This window comes from Heterocephalus glaber, unplaced genomic scaffold, assembly GCF_053883595.1.
Source record: "Heterocephalus glaber isolate CG9 unplaced genomic scaffold, H.glaber_assembly_v1.0 deba00001429, whole genome shotgun sequence".
Taxonomy (NCBI): Eukaryota; Metazoa; Chordata; class Mammalia; order Rodentia; family Bathyergidae; genus Heterocephalus; species Heterocephalus glaber.
In genome coordinates, this window is record NW_028258294.1 from 30,180,295 (window position 1) to 30,200,283 (window position 19,989).

The following is a 19,989-nucleotide window of genomic DNA, read 5'->3' on the forward strand; positions in this document are numbered from 1 at the left end:
AGCAGAAAGAATGAGGCAATATACATTTAAAAGGTTTTCAGAATGGTTTAATTCCAAAACAATGTTCTTCATAGGCCTTTAATAGACCTCAGTTATTCTCAACAACCTCTGAGTTTCCATGGCTGGTCCTTGGGATTTGAAAGTGGCATTGAGGCTTCTTGGCTGAAGTAGAAACATATAGAAATGAGCTTTGATAACCAGGAGACAAAGACATTTCCTCCACATGCCTGGGCAAAACAGAGAGATAACAGAAAAGTCTATAGCTTTTTGAAAACTGTTTTCCCAGAAATTGGCTATTTGTGCTGGTTAAAAGCCTTGCATGGAGAGAGAAAAAAACCGAAACCCTCATTCATCTGTAACCATAGTTTGATTCCCTTAGAGGGCCTGCTAGGATCTGGAGGGATTATTTTGGATGTATTTGTTTCCCCTGGCTGACATCAGCAAGCATGCATCATGGTGCCCTGTTTTGGTTTTGGAAAAAGGCCAGAGAAGATATAAATCTTGAAGCATTTTACTATTTGTCCTTTTCCTTTTTCGAAAAGCACAACTTTTCTGTTTTCTTAAAAGCAAAAAGAAAGAAAACTACAAAAGTGCCTATTGATCCCTTCCCTTCAGATCTTAACTGCCCAGGCTGTAATACCTTGCTTACATCTGCCAGGTTTTGTGCAGTTTTGCAACATCTCCTTAATCCAGTGAGCATAAATAGAACATTTCAATCATATTTGGCTAGCAGGAACTTTGCAGATAAGCACACTAAGACCTTGTTGAAAGAGACTGTATGAGATTGTGTGTGATAAGATCATCCTTTAGCCCAGTGCCCAAATGAAAAACTTTTGTTCTTGGTGAAATTTGTTGATGGAGATATTTCAAATAAATGACTTAGGAGAACTCAGTATTTTAAAACAAAGGACCAGTTACATAACGGCCAGAAGCCCAGGCCTCCCGGTGCTCAGCAGCCATGAAGATCCTTCCCTGAGCAGTTGCTGTGGGGAGATTAGCATGCCCTTTGTCATTTCTGACCTCGTATTTTAACAATGGGAGGCAGCCTTATCGGAAGGTACTGTACTTGGTGTGTTTATGGCCACAGGGAATGCCATTGTCCTTCCTCATATTTTTAAGGCTTAGGACTGTTCTTTCCACTCTTCTGTGAGCTCCAGATTGGCCTTAGTCCCAGGCCAAGGCAGAATGTGTGGCATTCTTTCTAAGAACCCCACGGAGGGCTTCTCTTTTGGACAATAGAGACAACTGTTTCTGCACTGCAGAGTGTGTGTGTGAGTGTGTGTATGTGTGTGTAGATAGAGGGTGGGATTTTTGCACCTTTCCATTTTTCTATTCCTATTTCCTTCTTTATTTGTTTGTTTACTCATTCAACAAGATGCATGGAACCCTAGTATGTTTTTTGCACTCAGTGATGAAGACTGAGGATGGATGTGGTGTGGATCCTCTGTGCAGTAGACAAAGTCCAGGCTGCACAGACCTTTGTCAGTCCCACTGCCTTTCAGTTTTGTACAATTGATTGGAAATACATCAGAGATCAAATAGCTCAACTCTTGCACTGCTGCAAAGGTATAAAGTGAAATTTAGGGTAAAAAGTGGTTTTTGTGTGTGTGTTTGTTTTAAAGTAATTTATTTTTGCAGTACTGGGGATTCAACCTAGGGAGCACTGAGCTGCACCTCAGGACCTTTTTACTTTTTTTTTTGATGTGGAATATTGCTTGGGTGCCCAGGCTACTCTCAATCTTGGGATCCTTCTGTCTCAGCCTCTTGAGTAGCTAGGAATATAGATGTGTGCCACCATGCTTAGCAATATACCATACTTCTAATCTGGATAGTTCTTAAGAAAAGACTGGTAGTCTTTGTCCTTTCCTTTAAAAGACTCCAGATACCCAACAATAGGCCAATTTCTGTAAATTCTAATGGTCTGGATCCCCAGACCTCCCCAAACCTGCAGCATAGAAGGTGTTAACTAGCATTCAGTTAGTTCTTTGTTGTTTTTGAAATTTGTTCTTTGAAATCCTTGGGTTTTATTGGTATGTTTACTTTATGGCATACATAAAGAGCTGTATTAAAAAATAAATTGTGTTGTAAAAGCATTCAGTAATGTTTATTAATATTGACTAGTCAGAGAGCAATGAACTCTCTTGCTAGAAGGATAATTTGTGGTAATACCAGCTAAGCACTCACAGCTTGTCAAATGTCTGTCTAATCTCAACATTAAAAAAAAGTGGGTAAAATGATAATTTCCCTTATGTCTTGAGAATATTAAAGTGACCCTTTCCGAAGTTGATTAGAACTGCCCCTTCTCTCTCTTCATGGAGTTTCAGTGGTTAGGTGTTGTTTTATCCCAGTGGTTGGAAATGACTGCATTAGGAATGGTCCTCCTCTCTCCACCCTGGCTGTCTGTGTAAGTCTGTGCTGAGGACAGTGAAAGCAGAGGTAAAGACATGGTTCCAGTCCTCCAGGGCTTATAGTTCTGAGGAATTTAAGTGGCTTAGTCTCGAATCACACATGGAAGGAGAAGGACATGAAGTGTGACTAATGGCTAACCCAGCCTGGAATATGACACTGTTGGTGACATTAAGGGACATTCTTTGGGAAGATCTAATGTCACCCTTAGAAGGTAGGGAACATTCCCTGAGTATGTAGTATGCCCAGTGAAGAGCCTGCTGTGGTTTAGGGTGGAGGCCTCTTGCAGAACCAGCTCTTTTAGTTTCTGAAAGTGTTCCTTTCCCACAGAGAGGCATGTAGGAAGTGCAGGAGATTGAATTGAATGTGGAAACACCCTGTGCTCACTTTGGAAGTTGTTTTGGAAAGGAGATCCCTGATAGCCTAATAACTTTTCATTCATCCCTTTCTCTTAAAATAAGAGCATAGAATGCCATTGGCTATTTGACCTCCCTCTTGTCATTTGAACTAAGAATAAGTGGACATTTAAGGTGTGACTTCTTAAATCTAAGGTTATAAAAGAGGTGAATAAGCCCGTATCTGAAACACGTAAGCTCATTCCTACCTCAATTCAGTTTCTACCTGGTAAGGTAAACACAGCCAGGGTGCAGTTGTACTGCTGAGCTGAAGAGTCAGTCGAATGGGAGACTGAGGGCACTGGCAGAGCTCTGTGCATCCCCACATGGGGAGACATGGCAGCATGTGCTGGCCATGAACTGCTCCAGAGAGGCCCAGGGCTGAGCTCAGAGAGGCACAGTGGCTGAGTTCTCATACTAAGTAGAGGATTTTGGAGAGCATTGCTTCTTCTGTAGGCAGAAGGCTTTTGAGAGAGCAGTCATTTGGACCTTAATTTGGGTCTCAAAGATCTCCCCTGTCTTCCTTGTCTGTTCTGGGTGCCCTTTAGAAGCATTGAGTAGGTCAAATTGATGGTCATGGAACAAGATGGCAGAAGCCTTAAGCATTGGGGAGACATCTGGAGCATCCTCAAGTGTAGGGAGAATAGTTGGAAGGCCCTTTGGGGCCACATTGGGCTGGTCTGACTGTTGGTTCAGGGGATGGATCACTTAAGCTGAGAACAAGGAAAACATTGTCCACGGTCCAGCTATGGAGTTCCCTTCTGCTTGCTTTCCCCAATTACAGGTCCCATTTCCCAGCACTGTTCTGTCCAGCAGATCTCACAAGTTGGGCAATTTCAGCTTCCCAGTAGGAGTGTGAGGGAGTACAGCCCTTGGACTATTGGAACTGAGAATTTTTCTCTAAACCTTTTCTGTCTGTTGGTCTGCTTCAACTTTGCCATTTGTCTCTGGGCAGAGGAACTTGAGAATAAATGTGGGATTAGCAGTATTGGGGCTTGAGTCGCCCTCTTTCTGCCAGCCAGTGCTGTTGGCCTTTTTCTCCTGGCACCTGGTAGTACATTTAGCTCTTCTAGCCTTGTCTCCTTGGTCTTTAACTGCATGCGATGGATGTGGGCTGAGCTTTTCTAGCAGAGAATGCACGTAGAGGGTGCCCCTTAGGGAGCAGCTGTTACGACTATCTGTCTCTGGAGATGGAAAGTAGGGAGTCCAGAATATGCTGTGGGTCTTTCCTTGCTGCCACTCATGCTGTTGTGGCTGTCCCAGGTGGGCTGGGTTGATGAGGCTTCTAAAGGTGAGACGTTAGTCTAAAGCTCAGGTTTATGCTGCCTTGAACAGGCTATTGGCCTTTCTTGTATGGAAGGCCATAGGCTACGAAATAGGATCTGGTTCTGGATTGGAGGCTACCCATGAAGCTGCTACATTTGGAATATTAGGAAGACCAGAGGACTGCCCTAGACCCCATCATACCTAGAGGGGGTTCTTCAGCAGCATTGAGCAATCTCTTTACATTTAGGTCTTATGAAGGAAAGGGAATGTCTACATGATATCCATCATAGTGGAGTTTGTAGTCTGCACCAGACAGAATCTTTATGGATTTTCAGACTCGGAAAATGGTTCACATGATGAGTTTGTCTCTTGTTAACTTGATTTTGCTAGTGAGAGTTACAAGTTAAGACTTGATGAGAAGAAATAGGTCCCTTTATTAAAAAAAAAAAGAAAAAAAAGAAATAGGTCCTTTTCTTACATTACTTGTGAAAGGGTACAGATTTGCTTAGCTCTAATTTTTCATAATAATTCAGCTTTCTTGAAAATATAGATGGAAATCTGGGGTTAATTTTTTAATTTGTCTTTTTGGACATAAGTGAAAATTTATTACTGAGCTTATCTAGCGGGCTAGGTATTCTTTGAGATGGGTCACCACTATGGGTGGGGGAGAATTTGATCTCACTCCCTGAGGATAAGTAACAGGGACCTTAACTATCTGAAGGAGATGGATCTTCTCCTGGGTATAGGATAGAGATGTTATGGCCGTGCTAGAAGCAGGTTACTATCAAAATGGTGCTCAGTAATGTAGCTTCTTTGCAAAGAATAGTGTGAGAACACCAGAAAAATGAAAAATATCCCCAACTGTCCTCTTTTTCCTCTGTCTGTGGTAGAGTCTGATGATTTCAGACAGCCATGAGTGGTTAGATGGTTGAAGAGAAAGGACCAAACTAGAAAGATGCAGTAAATGTGGTAAGGAGGAAGAAGGTGGATAGAATTTCCATTTTTATTGAAATGTGCTTAATGTGATGACAGTGGCTATGGGAAGTTGTGGTCTGAAGAGAGATGACCGTGAGTTCATATAAATTTGTACTTTTGCTCCAGAAACAAGCTGGAGTTCTATTTTTTCACTGGTTCTTCTGAGGCCTATGTCATAGAGTCTGGCAGTAGCCAAGTCCATTGAATGGATTCAGTTCTTCTCTGCCATTTGCTTTTTCTTTGAACCAGGAGAAGCCTCTATTTCTCCATACTCTTTTCCTTGGTACATGAATAATAATTAAAGATACGAGCAAACCTGTGCTAGGTGCTGTTGAACTCTCAGGCAGTCCTGTGGGGTTGTTCCCTTTTTCTGTTCTGAACTTTGTGTGCTTTGCCTGGGTTTCCCTGCCAGTGGGGTCAGACCTTTGACCTTGTTTGTGTGGATACATAGGGATGCCATGCTTGCCTCTGGTAACCTGTGAGGGACACTTAGTGGTCAGTTGTAGGGCAGTGTCCTTATCCAAGGACTGGATAAGACAGGATCTCCATGTTTCTGAAGGCTAGGGAAGGCATGGCTACAGAGTGGTTCCAAGCAAAGGTTCACAGTGAGTTCTGGAAAACTGAAAGCTGAAAACTAAATACCAACTGAATAAAAGAGGAAACTCTTATGATCTGGATTAAAAGTTTTAAAAATGCATAGATTGCTTGGTTGGGTTTTGAGCTGTGCTTGGGCTATTCTACCTGACTGCTTGAGTTGTCACAGGGCAAGTGACAAGTTGGACATGGCATAGGGAGAATAACAGTGCCCCTGAGAGGATGTCCTTGGAGGCTAGGTAAAAGGATATGGGTAAGACTTTGGAATAATACAGTTTTATCTCCAGCCAAAATTTTAGATATATCCACATTCCTTTACCAGTGAGAAACATGGGGAGATTATGATAGCATGCTTGTCTAAGGTCTTACCAAGTTAGTGGTTGAGTCAGGGTGAGGATCCAGGTCTTCTAGCTGCTTGCTGGGCATTCTTCCCTGTGCCCTGTTACCTCTGCAGAAGAGCAGGTATCACCTTTCACATTAAGCCATCTATCCCATTGGCCACTGAAAGGAAAGCCAATTCTAGCAATTTCCAGGCAAATCCATTCACATCTAAGGCAAAGGCAATGGCATTACTCAAAGAGTGTTCATCAGGTGAGGGATTTGATTGGGAACCCTCAGGGAGAAGAGATGGGAGCCCAAGAGGGGAGTATAGTCTAGTGGCAGTTCCCAGAGTCTAAAGACTGGTCACTTCAGAATCCTTTTGGAAAACAAATCCAAATGAGCATCTGTCCTTCTGTTCTTCCTGACAGCCACCTCCAAGAGGTGGGTACCCCTGGACACAAGCAGATCATAAGTGAATAGAAAGATTTGTTGCCACCCAACTGGCTTCACCATGACTGTATGCAAGAAGTTCTTCTGTGTAACTCCCCATGAATAGAGCCTTTGCCGCTCTGTGGAACTCATTTTAGGAAAGCAGACATCCATCATCCCCAGAGATGGGAATGCTCCACTAGCATGTGTGTCTGTGTGTGTGCTCACATGCACGCACCCGATCCATACCTGGTGCATATTTGAAAACATACTTTGCTCCAAACATTTAGGACATGTCCTAGTGAAATTTGTTTAGGGTTAAGAATGTTCAATTAAAATGTTTTGTACTGTTAATATTTCTCAATTTAGATGTATCAGCTGTGCCTGAGAGTGAAATAACATGGGGCATGGGGTACCTGACAGTATCATGGATGTGTGTGTGCGTGTGTGATTGAGAAATCATTTGCCTTTGGCAAAGGAGTAAAGGGAAAGTGCTTAAACAAAACAATGTGATTGAGAAAGAGTTCTGCGAAGGGAACTGTGCATGATGATCTTTGTCAGAGTGCTGCACACATTGCATTGTATGCTGTCCTCATGACTTACCCATAGGCTGTGTGCTAAGGAGGCTCACCTAGGGGCTCTGCATGGTTTGGACACAGTGTTGGGCCTTCACTGGGGAGTTTAGAATTTGGTAGGAGGGGGTGACTCAGTTTCATTGTCACTATCTGAGCACTGCCAGTTTGAGTACATGTACCTTGTCTGCACATCTGCAGTTTTATCTAATGTCAGTACTGGCTCTCTAGCCTGTTACTATGGTCTTAACATACCAATGTTCTGATTGTAGTAGGTTGTAGAAAACACAGAGAGCCATGTATTCTTTTGGCTGTGTACCACCCACGGATTCTACCTCTGCCTACCCTCTTCCTTGGGGGAAATGGCAGGGAGGCAGAACAGGAGTATGAGTAGGGAGAAAGTCAGAGCCTGTGTCTAGTGCTTAACTCCCTATTTTCTGGCCTGCCCCATTCCTTGTATCTTACTAGCTCCATTGCTGGGTCATGAGCCAGCAAGGAGGCTGGCAAGAAAGAACCCCACGTGGGAGTCAGGACTGGAGGACTGTTGCAGGCTGGGCCTGTGACCAGTTGTTGTTAGGGCCTATGTCTTTCCAGGAGTGATAACATAGCCCAGCCCAACTGACAGAATCATCCTGATGACAAAATGAGATAATGTGTGCGGAAGTACTTTTAGACAGCCAAAAATGGCTGCCACCACCTTCTGTATTAGAATGACATGATCTGATTGCTTGAAACCCTTCTGTATGGGTAAAGCACAGACAGAAGGAAGACACTTCTAAACTGGGCCTTAAGGAAAGAATATATTCTAAGGGCCACTGCCATTCCAAGATTACCTGGGTACCCCAAGAGAGAAGCATCTTATGTCCATAAAGATACCAGTTCCTTTATAAGCTCATTTGGAGACTCTGTGCCAGTCAATATAGCATAGTGGTTCCTGGAGAGGAGAAAGGGCACAGGTGTAGTCCTGCTGCTTGTAGTGCGTGGTGGGGGACCCAGGCACATGCAGTCACAGTTCAGCGAGGGCAGTGCTGCTCCAAGGTAATCAGGCCAGTGGGCCTCCACTTAGGATCTGTGGTAGTGTGATAGTGAGCATTATGTCTGTCTGCCTTTCTTCAGTGTTGCTTCCATCCTCTCTCTGCAGACAGATCTGAATTTTTTCCCTTGGTCTATGTGCCAGTGAATAAAGCTATAGGAAGAGCCCCATTCTTCTGCCCCTGGACAGGATGAAGGATGGCTGCTTCATTGACAGCAGTCCATGGGCAGAGGGGGCCATGGGAGCTGTTGGAGAATTCAAGGATGTGTGTCCATCAGTGCTATACCCTCCATCATCTTCCTCCTGTCCATCTGCCAGAGGGATGGCTACCAAGCCCCAGGTAGGGGTGGGCCTACCTTCTATCCATCCAGAGCAGCAGCAACCTGTCTTTTCCTTTCCCCTACAGGAAGCTGCACAGTGGGATGAAGACGTACGGGTGTGAGCTCTGCGGAAAGCGGTTCCTGGATAGTTTGCGACTGAGAATGCACTTACTGGCTCATTCAGGTAGGCGAGGATGCCTTAACTACTGGCCCATTCGGGCACAGGCAACTACCTCCTGCCCACCTTCACCTCCAACCATTGCCAGCCAGGGCCTTGGTCCACCTTTTCCTTTGGATGCTCCCTGCAGGTTCACTGAGCAGAAAAGCCATCTTGACAGTGTATGCTCATTGGACAAAACCAATCCTCATGCTCCCCTGGGGTTCCCAGGGCATTGCTCGCACCCATGCCCTATGTGATCTACCTTCCAAAGTAGACTGCAGTTTCATTAGCAAAACAGTTGTTGAATTAGTTCTCGCTGTCTAATGAATCTGACTATTGGGTTCACATTATACTGGAGCCTTTAATTAAATAGATATAGAAAGGTTGGAACACAAAGCTAGTTACAGTGTGCTGTCTTTTGCAAGTTAATTTTATCCAATTCTAGTGGGGTTGAGTGTGTGGCTGCTGGCAATTTTGCTCATGTTTGGGCAAAGTTGCTCTGCCCCACGAGCCATGGAAAGGGGAGACGCCACTGATATTCAGCAGCTCAGGTGTTCTTTGTGCAGGGAAGGAGCCTGCAGGTCTGATGTTGTGGCCTGAAGCCTGAGGAGTCACCCGCCTTTGGTTGTAGATGCTGCAAGGTTTCTCAGCCAAGAGATCACTCTTTTCCCTCTAATAATCTTGGCTTTCAACCTCAGAGTCATGTTTTCAGAGAGAGAAATGGGCTGTCTTCTTCTTTGATCTTGCTCTCTTCTCACACAGGCCAACATCTATCTCTTCTTTCTCCATATTGCCTCAAGCAACTGGCCCTCCAGTCCACTGTTTGTCAAATGAGCATGGGCTTTGGGGTTGGACAGATAAAGGTTCAGATCCTGCTTGTGACAGGTGCTGTGCGACTGTGGTCAATTTCTTCTTGTGAGCCCCAGTTTCTGCATCTGAAGGGTATAGGTATTACTAACTCCTGCAGTTTTGTGTTTTTTTTGAGGACTAGGTGAGAGAATGTATGTTGAAAGGATCTGTTGTATGTACCTGGCGTACAACTGGTGTGTAACAGATATTGGTGGCTTCTGCTTGCACCTTTCCCCTACATCTGAAGCTGTTACCCTGGGGTGAGTCCCTATCACCTAATGCTGTCTGTCGACATTGGCATTCTGTTCTTCCTGCTGCCCTTTGTGTGTGTCGTGATGTAAGTGCTGTGAGTAGCTTTGCTTGCCACTGCCTTGCTGTAATCCCCGGGCAGTTGTGTGCTGGTGGATGCCACCTCTCCCACTGGTCTTCATGGCCCCTCCTAAAGTACTCAAACTCCTTCTGGCTTTCATGCTTCTCTCTTCCGGATCCAGAGATTCGGCTAACCCCAGGCAGCTGTCTATCTCGGCAGGTCCCATATCTGTTCCCTTCCTCCTTCCCGTGGACCCCTCACTCTGTTCCACTGAGCACTCCTCGTCCTGCCCCACCTGTGTGACTTCAGCCAAGTCCAGAGTCCAGGCATTCCTGTGTTCAGCATTTGCTTGGCACTTGTACATCTTTTCTTCTGTTTTAGTGATGTGTACCTTGTATCTTCTTGCTTCCCTTCTGCTTTGTGCATTGTTTAGGGTTCAGTGTGTGATTTCATGAACTGTTTCTCAACCATGTTGGCTGTCTCTTCATGATCCTTGAGAGCAAAGTGTGAGTCCTTCCTGTATTTTTTTCTTTCAGGCTGTCTTTGAACTTACTATGTAGCACAGGTTGGCCTCGAACACACAGTGATCCTCCTGCCTCAGCCTTCCTAGTGCTGAGATTACAGACTTGTGCCACCACGCCTGGCTTGAGTGGTCTTCTGTTTCTTTTGCTTTCTTCCCCAGACAGACATCTGTGGTTTTGAACACTTCAGTGGGGCCACAAATACGTTTCCGCCTGTTGTTAGCTCTTTGTCCTGTCTGAAACTCAGTCCCAATAAGCATCCTTTCTTTGCCTCTGTTTCCTTGAGTCCAGTGCTCTGCAGTAGTCAGAACCATCTGCTTGTTGAGTTGCTTCACGTACTTTCTGAACCTGGTGACCCTGTTCACCCCATCCTGTCCCTTTGGACGGACCCTTCTCTCCTCCTCCCAGATTTTCGAAGGCCCCTTCTCAATGTCATTTTCAACCATTCTCCACCTCCAGCCAGAAGCAACTGTGCCTTTTAAGTGCCCATATATCTTGGAGCCAGAAGCTTTCATCTTTGTTTTAGGGTTATTTATGGACATGCCTTATCTTTCCTGTTTGGGAGACTAGGTAAGATGGCAGAAGGAATTTGGGCGCCTACCTCTGATGATGTGAACTTAGGCTCTCTGAGCCTCAGCATCCTCTTCCATAAAGTGAGAGTATTTAACCCTCAGCCCTATTTCAGAGCAGTTGTAAGGCTCACATTGAGTAGTTGTCACAATACCTGACATGTCACAGGGTATTGAGATTTTCCTTTCATTTTCTAAGAGACCACAGTAAAAGCTAATCGGGGATAGGATTGGTCTTGATGATGTCTAGCACATCGCCTAGCACCTTACTGGAATCAACAAATGTTTGTTGAAAGAATCAAGTGCAGCCTGGGAGGCAAATGAACAACTAGAGCAGACTCCATTTTCCTGCAACAGGAACTGCTTGTGGCTGAGGGGCATGGTTGGTAAAGACAGCAAGGACTCCCCTGACCCATATTGTAAGTAACTCCTGCAGTGGAACCAATGTGGGTTAGCTGGTGTCTTTGCTGCTGTGAAATCCCCATGTGTGGTATGTTGGTGACTGTGGCAGAAAGGAAAAGAGCTGATTTCATACTTCAGATGGGCTTGGGTGGCCCCAGTTTAGACAGGATAGTGACTTTGCAAACCCTTGCCTTCTGGATTGGCAGATCTTTGGGGATGTGTACGCCAGTCTTTCCTGAGATCCACTTCCAGGTCCTTATGGTGTCATCTGGATGTCTCAGAGGCTTTGGGAGTTAGGCCCTGTTTTCCTAGTTTTCCCTTTCCATGCCTCTCTTATTGGCCACTGAAGGCTGACTGGATAAGTGATCTGTCCCTCTGAGAGGCAGTTGTCAGTTCCCCTATGAAGGAGGATTTGGTGATGGGAAAGGTATACTGAGTCATGGTAGTACAGTAATTCACTCTGGCATGTAGCCTCTGAGTGAGATTTCTAGTCTTTATGCCTTCTTTCTTATTCTCTGTATACCTCTCACCCCTGTGCTGGGATAACTTGCAAACCAAATAGCACAAAGGACTCGTGAGGCCAGACCCCTTTCTGAGTTGGTTGCCGCTTGCTGAATGGTGACTGCCTTCCGGGCAGGAGCCTGCAAAGACATGGCCTTGTTGGGGTTGGGGTGTGAGCTTGAGCTGGTGGTGCCAGGTCTTGTGGAAGATTCCAGTCCCCAGATACCTGGTAACAGTGTGTTGGTTTGGAAGATGAGCCTAGTTAGATGACATGAGGTTTGCTTACTGCTCTGTTATGAAGGCTCCGTGGGAGGGGGATACTGACAGTGAGAATGGATCCTAATGATCATGGCACAGACCCACTTTACAGACGATCAGCAAGGATTGGAGTAGCAGCCCAGAGGCTGGAAGAACAGGGGGCACCTCTTTCTTTCCTTTTCCTTTTTAAAGCCGGCTGTAGAGAAGCAAGCCCAGGTCTGAGCAGAGGTCCTGGTTGCTCCTTAAGGGTCTCTGGTGCCCTGGTGCAGGCACATCCCTGCTGTTTGCTTCTGCTCAGCGAGCTGAGGGCTCCCTCCTAGCCTGTGTGCTGGCGGCCCCACCCCCTCTTGGCTCGGGCTGCCTGTGTTTGTTATTGTAGTCCTGGCACTGGGCCAGGCCTGGCTGTGAGCCAGGCTTGTGGGTACAGTATGTACAGTGAGTGCTGAGCCAAGTTTGTCATCATACACGATTAATTTTTTTTTTCTAATCTGGTAAGGGTGGGGTGAAGGAGGAGGCAAGAAAGAGTTTCTCAGTGCAGGAAAAGAGGCCCCGCTGCATTCCGTGGAGACTTTAGTTATGAAGGGACGAAAAGGCTCCAGCTTGTCTTTCCTCTGCATCTTTCCCCGTTTCTATCCTTGTCTTCTTCCTCTACTCCTCATTTCCCTATCGGGCGAAATCAGCCTGTAGGAGATCGACAAGGCGAGGTCTTATTTTCAGTGACTAGAATACTAAATTTACTCTCCTAAATCAGTTTTCATTGTGCTGAAATTGACAATTTGTTTAATTAGAAGTTTGCCCTGTAGGAGGCCCTTCTGAGAGGCTCTGCGTTCTCTTCTTCTCTCTTACTTTTTTCTAGTTTTATTTTTTTAAAGACCCTAAATGGTAGTAGTGAATGTTCAGTTTAATTGAAGTTTTTATCTCGATTTGAATGCGTTAACTAATCAAGTGTTTATGAGATATACCTGATGATAACAATAAGTTTAAATTAAACCAACAGTAACCTAACTCATTAACTAATGAGATCATCTGGCCAGGCCCTGCATTCTCAGAGGTGGCTTTGAGGGGTCAGAAAAGCTTGAGTATTGGGAAAGAAGGTCACGCACAGCCTCCTTTCAAAGACTTTGCAAAGCTAGCCTGGCAGGAAGGTGAAGTTTGGGTGTAGGATTGTGGCAGTGAGCAGAAGAATGTCCCCCAGCTCCACCATCTGTGTCCTTGTGTGCCTCTTCCTTGACCCCTGCTGCTTTATTCCTGGTAGCCACCAGGTTCTGAAGTATTGGTGTACCTCCTGGCTCTGCCTCTCCTTGTTCTAATGTAGGAAGTGATTCCTGGCACTGGGAGATCCCTTCAGAGACTACAAAATCAGTCAGTGACTTCAGTTCCTTCTGAGATTGGCCATCGTCAGGTTTCCCATGAGGTGGTGTTTCTCACAGCCTGGCTTAACATACTGGTGGATTATAAGTGGGCACATTGGCTGTTGACAGTGAGGGCTTGGGTATGTATGTGCCCTGGCCTCATTTTGGGAGTGCTATTCACTTTTGGAGTCAGTAGATATTTAAAAGACCTAATTATGTGTCAGGTCTGTGTGTTTAACAGCAAAGAATGCCACTACAGCATCCCTGCCCCCTTTAATAGGAGAGACCAGTTTGACAGTTGAATTTCCCCTCTGGACTAGAAGGGGATGTTTGACTTTGTGAGGTAGACTGGGCTGCACTAGAGGATGTTTGAGACTCCAGCAGAAATCAAGACTGGCCGTCCCTGGTGGGGTACGGCTGCAGTGTCAAGAGGCCCCTCTCTCCTGCACTGGGAAGGGCATGCAGCCCTTCTTGAGGGGCACCCACACCTCCTGGCTTGCCCTTGCCTTTTCCTAGGTGTTATAAGCCATACCTATTGAGACACTTGCCCAGAGACCAGGCTCCTCCCCAGCGTCAGAGCCATGGGGCTTTGGATGGTAGGTTTTCTGATTCTAACAGGCACATGGGGAGGCCAGGGCACTCATCTGAGACCTGTGCCCTCCATCCAGAAGGGAGAGTGCTGGAGAGGTTGGGGTCTCTTATGCCTTCCCTTGCCTTGGTTGGATGGAAGAAAAATATTACAAGATGGCAGAGATCTCTGGATTGATAGGGCTTGTTCCTCCTTCTTTCCTTCATTTCTTTCATTTTCATCTTTTTTTTTGGAGCACATGACTTTGGGTTTCAGAGTTCTTCCTTTTAAAGCCAGAGGAGAAGCCAAGTAGCTGGTAAATTTCCTGTACTTTAAGGAGCCGGGTAGGAAGTGGTCCCTACACCAGTGATTAGAAAGGCGCCCAAAGATGGCTTCTCAGGACCAGCAGTCTCTCACCTTGCAGCTGCCTTCTCCCTGTCATCTCTCTTAGTGGATTAGGAATCTGCTCACACCAAGAGATTTAGGGCTGCCCAGGCACATGTGAGCCTTTATCTAGTCCATTTACTCTCTGCCTCACCAGTGAATGTCAGCTTTCCCTTCTGGTTAGCTTTTTGCCACCAGGATAAAAGCAGGAGATTCCCAAGGAGCAACTCCCCCAGACCCCTTAGCTCCCTCAACAGAGGTGGGCACTGCTGATGAGGGTGGAAGTTGAGTGAATGGAGGTCAGTGGGGGTGCCTGTGGAGGCTGGCTGCCCTCCCTTGGCCTCCAGGGCAGTGGGGGTGTAGAGAAGCAGGAGCGAAGGGGAGCCACTTTCCAGGGCTCTCTCTTGAACACACTTTCTCTCTCTCTGTCTCTCTCTCTGCCCCCTCCCCCCTGAATTTGGCCTGCTTCCCGAACTTTTTCCCAGAGTGGTGTCGTCACTGGCCTGCCGGCAGGTCTGGATGTTCTGCCAGCATTCCAGAGAGTTTATGATCGCTTGCAGATGCGCCTCCAAGAACACACTGTACCCAAAGCAGAAATTAATGCAGGCTTGACTGCGGTCCAAGCCCCTACACGGGAGAGAGGAGAAAGAAAACAAAAACTGTTTAATGCTGTTTATAAATTATACACTGGCTGATGAAAAATACATTTCTTTCCTGTCCCCTTCCATTCTCCCCCCTTGCTCAGTGCCCCCTCCCCGCCCCCCGCCCCTGCTTGCTTTTCTGCCTCAAGAGCAGAAGAATATGGTTTTGCTTTTTAGCTCCTGTTTTGGCTGGGATCCCAATCCTGCTGCTGATTCACAGCCAGAGTATTTTTTTCCCCCTTACCTGATGAAATATACTGATTTTCCAACCCAGATGGGGCATTTTTGGTTTTGTTTTCTAGGTGTTTTTTTTTTATACTTTTCTTTCTTTTTCTTTTGGCCAGGGATTTGTTTACAGCAAATGTCAGGTTAGCAATGGTGCAGAGTACGATGCTGGCCCCAGGGCAGACAAATCCCCACATCTGTGCACCTCAGTACCACTGGGTGTGCATGCCCCTTCCTGCAGCCCTGGAGACTTCCCATCAGGCCAACCGAACAGAGAAAGTTCGGAAAGTTCATTGCAGGTCATGGCATGAAACAAGAGTTTGCACCACCTCTCTCCCACCCCTTCACCTATAGCCCGGTGCAGAGGGGGTTCACATACCCCCCAGACACATGTCTCTGCCTCCATATGGTGCCGTAGCAGGGGCTGGGGGAGCTCATCCCATCTACTTCTCTGGATCCCACCCAGCTTCTCTCCCCACCCTGCAAGCCCCCATCTCAATTTATTCTATAAATTCGTTTCCACATTATGTCTATCCATTTACATGGCTTTTGTGTTTTTTAATACTGCTAATGTTTATCATTTGCCCAACAGGCTCGACAGATTTTGCTTCCTGTAGAGCATCGAGGCTTTAGAGCCCCCTCGTTGCTAAGTAGCAGTCTCTCTGTACTGTAATGGGCTGATTTTGTATTCCGTTCAGCGCTGTATCTTATTTTTGTATGCAAGACAAAGTGTTTTGATGGAGGACGATTGCGGCAGTGTCTGGAGGCTGTTTGGAGTTTTATGGGCTGTACAGTACACTGTGTGCTCTCTGAACAGAACACAGGCTGTTGAATTTTGGATTGGATTTGTCATTTTTCCCCCCTCAGGAGGAGCCTGTCAAATAGAACATTACTTTAAGGGTGGAGGAAAGAAAGTGGAAATTATGTAATAACCTTATTCATCCTCTCTCCCTCTCTCTTTCTCTCTCTCTCCCCCTCTGTGATTTTTCTATCCCCAAATAGTGTGGTTTCTCCCACACACACCCCCTTTCATACCACTGCATGATTTTGCACAGCCAGATGATGACGTTCTTATTAGGAAATGAATGGTGCCCTAGAGGGGTAGATACTGGGACATCTGTCTGTCTACTGTTTGTTCTTATATTCTCTCTTTTCCTCTGCCTTGCTCCTTCCTCCTGCCTAGGTTCTAGGCTGCTCTGCTGACCCTTGGTTTTTATCTGAGGGTGGAAGGATAATGGGGATGCAAGTTAGGGATATTTCGTGGGATCGACTCCCAAACAATACCATTTTCTCACTTTCAGAGACTTTTCTCCTTGCTGTGGCTTCCCAGATGTGCGCCCTGAAGAGGGGATCCTGGGGGTTGGGGCTTTTAGCGCTCTCTTCCCCCAGCCTGCATTCCCTAGCTCTCTGCGCATGATGTCCAGGGCTGTGCAGAGGCGGTGGGGCCCTGCCTCTGCCACCTATCTCACCACGGTGCTCTTACTCACAGCTCTCTCTCCTGAGGTTTCCGCGTGGCAGGTGCTTATTTTTGTTTTGCTCTTCGCTCCTTCCATTTTCCCCCAATCTCCTTTCATCTTACTTCATCTCTTTGTCACTGTCCTGTGTCTGTGTCTGCCTCTGTCTTCTTGCCTATTCCTTCATCTGTCTTTGTCTCCATCTGGAGCTCAAAGCCTTCTTTCTGTCTGGCTATCTGTTTGCCTCTGTCTCTTTCTCTGTTTCTCTGTGTCCTTCCTCATCTCCTTTCTTTCTCTGTCCCTCCTCAAAGTTTATTAGTTTGGAAATTGGGCAGTAGTCAGAGTTGGAAACTTCAAAATGTCACTCTGGCCCAGAGGCCTGGTGATGACTCCTGAGCTAGTGACCAAACTGGCACCTAAAAGCTCATATGCTCTGGTCCCCTGGCTTTCAGGGATCAGAATGGGACTTCTCTGGCATGGCTCCTGCTTTCTCCAGACCTCTGGATATTTAAGTTGAGCTGAGGATGGGCAAGTAGATGAGCAGAGTTGGGCTTTGTAAGACCTTTATTTGACTTTGTACTTAATCCAGTCTTGCAGGTACTGTGCTTGTGTAGGTCTCTACTGTACACATCAGTGCAGAACTCACCAGATACCTTGCCATTTGTTTGCTGTGGCATACACAAGGCCTGGCAAAGTGCCTGACACACCAAAGCCTTTGAATACTTGTTGAATAAATGAATATCCTGTAAAAAAAAAAAGTCTTTATACTACTAGAGCAGATCTGGATTTGGGGCCTGATGGTTACACAATTTTGGGTGCTTTCCCTCAGCAAAGGATTCTGAATATCAAGTGTTAGAGCCCCTCCAGGGAAGGGACTGGTGGGAAGAAGAGGCTAGAAGCATCAGTTTTATTCAGGGAGATGGGCCTCCATGAGCCACTGTGAGGATCTGGTGGTTGAGGGCCCCACAGTTGGAGCAAGTAAGAGATGATACTCAGGCTAAGGACTGGATAATGACATCTGCTTGGCTCTGGGGAACCTCAGAGCACAGGAAAGCTATGTTTGCAGGCCTTAGGTTTATATTCAAGCCAAACCTTCCTCCTGCTTTTGGTAAACCGTGGCTGGCCATAATGGGCCCGAAAGCTCCTTGATACTTTATGCTCTCTATTCACCATCACTGGATGATAAGGATATACTCCAAGTTGTTTCTCACTCAGTCACCAGGTAGGTGGATACTCATGGTAGCATCTTGGACTCCACATTGACCTTTGGTGACTGTCAATGACATGGCATATCATCCCAAGTGTCCCTTCTGCCTAGGTTTGTGGTTTTTTTCCCCTGCTTCCCTGAAACAGTAGGGTTGTGAGTCTGGTTTGTGCAGAAGACTTGTCTCTCATGGTGTGTGTGTGTGTTAGCTTTCCATTACTGTGACAAAATACCTGAGGTAAACAACTCAAAGGAAGAAAGGTTATTTTGGCTTATAGTTTCATATGCCTCAGTCCATGATCACTGGCTCCCATTGTTTCTGAGCTTATAGGAGCACATGATGAAGAAAGCTGGAAGAGGTCAGGGACAAGATGGCATTTAAGGGCATATCTCCAAGGACCTACTTCCTCTAGCTGGGCCCCACCTTCTAAGCTTCAACCACTTCCCCAAGCCCATTAAATAATGAATCATCTATGAATTAATGCATCCATGAGGTTAGAGCCCTTCCAAAGGCCTCCCCTCTGAACACTGCTACCTTGGGGTTCAAGCCTTTCACATATGCCCTTTTTGGGGGACATTTTAGATTCAAACCATGAAGGTATCTGTGTGTGTGTGTGTGTGTGTGTGTGTGTGTGTGTGTGTGTGTGTGTGTGAAAGAGATCTGGAAGTGATGGAAAGCATTGGCGCACTGGTCTGGGAGTGTGTTCTATAAAGTTTCCAGATGCATTATGGGGTAAAAGAGAATGGGACAGTTCTTTGGGTAGGGAAGTAGTTACTTATTGGTGGGTATAGAAAAGCTGTATTATATTCCCCAAAACAAGGAGCAGAGTCCTATTCAGCACCACACACATGTGTGTGTGTTTGTGTGTGTAAGTATGAGAAAAAGAAATTGAGAGGAACCATTTACATGAAATACTCAAAATTGTTCCTCTGGTGTAATGGGCCCGCACAGACCATTACCTTGAAGATTTAAAAACTAAATGAGCTCATCATATCTAGTGAGCTCCACCGACATTCATGCTTGATTGCAAAGCCTGCTTTACCTTTGAATTTCAACTTCAGTTTGTTATTAATTCTTGGATGTTGGTGGTGTGGTCCCTCAACTTGGATTCAGCCAGGAACATGTTGATTGTAATAGATATGAATGTGTCTAAACAAAACCCCAATGAAGAACCTTTTTGTTTTAAAAATAGCCTCATGACCTTTGGGGCCCAGACTAGAGTTTCAGAGGGATCCAGTGGGCTAACGCGAGACTTTGGAGAAAGCAGAAGTTTGCATTTTTAAAAATTTAATAATTTGAGTTTCATATGAATGATTCTGCGTACCATGCAATACTATGCATTTTCATAACTGTCTCTTCCACTTCGGGTAAAGGAAGGGAGGGAAAAAATAACAGCAGCAGCATTCTGTGGGCAAAGGAAGAAAACAAGAGAATGGGGCAGAGAACAGGCTAAATTTAAAATTGTAATTGGCTGACTTCCACTGGCTTGCGGGTGTTTTAATGACTCATAATAACTTCATTTAAAACCAGCTGAGCAGAAAATAGATTGGAGAGGAGCCTCGGGCCATTATGGATTTGTTTTTTTTGACAAGCTCGGTTTTCAGCAGCCAGGAAGGCTCTCAGAGAAGGCTTGGCTGCGTGTTCTCTCCCTCTCTCCTCTCTGCTCTCTCTCTCTCCTATCTCCCCTCCGCCCCTTAGGGTTGGTGGTCTGCCTGGGAGATATTGTATAGAAACCAGGGCTAGTTTTTTAAAACTCTCCCCCACCCCTTTCTATTTTTTTAACTGATTAAAAATAGATGCCTTGAGGTATTATTTTAGCATCCGTAGATTTTTTTTTTCACTTTTGATGTGGTAAATGGAACATAAATAAAATTGTTTTTGAAATTACTGAATTAATTAGGTAGTAAAGCAACTACAGTGAATAAATTTCATTTGCTGTTTGCTTTTTCCCCTGGATCCCTGATCCATATTTGCAGGGCGTTTCCCTTTTTCCCCAATCCCCTCCTTGCCCCCGCCAGCCTCTGCTTCCACTGAGCATGGACCCTCCCTTGGAATGGCAAAGTTCTGTTGTCATCCTGGCAACCATGAAATGATTTTTTTTTTTTTTTTTAACAAATCCGTAGGATTTTGACAGTATTGTTCTGTCCAGTTACCCAGGAAGCATGAGTTTTGGGAATTGCCGGAAAAGGCTCTGACCTGCCTCTAGTCGTTTAAAATAGATCCTGCCTGTTTCCCATACTAGGAATGGTGCCAGGACTGGAGAGTGGTCCCTTCTCTCC

At 45.8% G+C, this 19,989-nt stretch overlaps 1 protein-coding gene across 6 annotated transcripts in view; it reads left to right on the plus strand.

Annotated features, from left to right (window-relative positions):
* The window catches only part of Zbtb16 (zinc finger and BTB domain containing 16), a 185,991-nt gene that overhangs the window by 84,811 nt on the left and 81,191 nt on the right, over nucleotides 1-19,989 (plus strand). For all 6 annotated transcript variants that reach the window (XM_004856616.3, XM_004856614.3, XM_021237865.2 and 3 more), the window contains exon 3: nucleotides 8,398-8,495. In XM_004856616.3, the coding sequence (XP_004856673.1) occupies nucleotides 8,398-8,495 (98 nt within the window). The remainder of the gene's footprint in view (nucleotides 1-8,397; nucleotides 8,496-19,989) is intronic.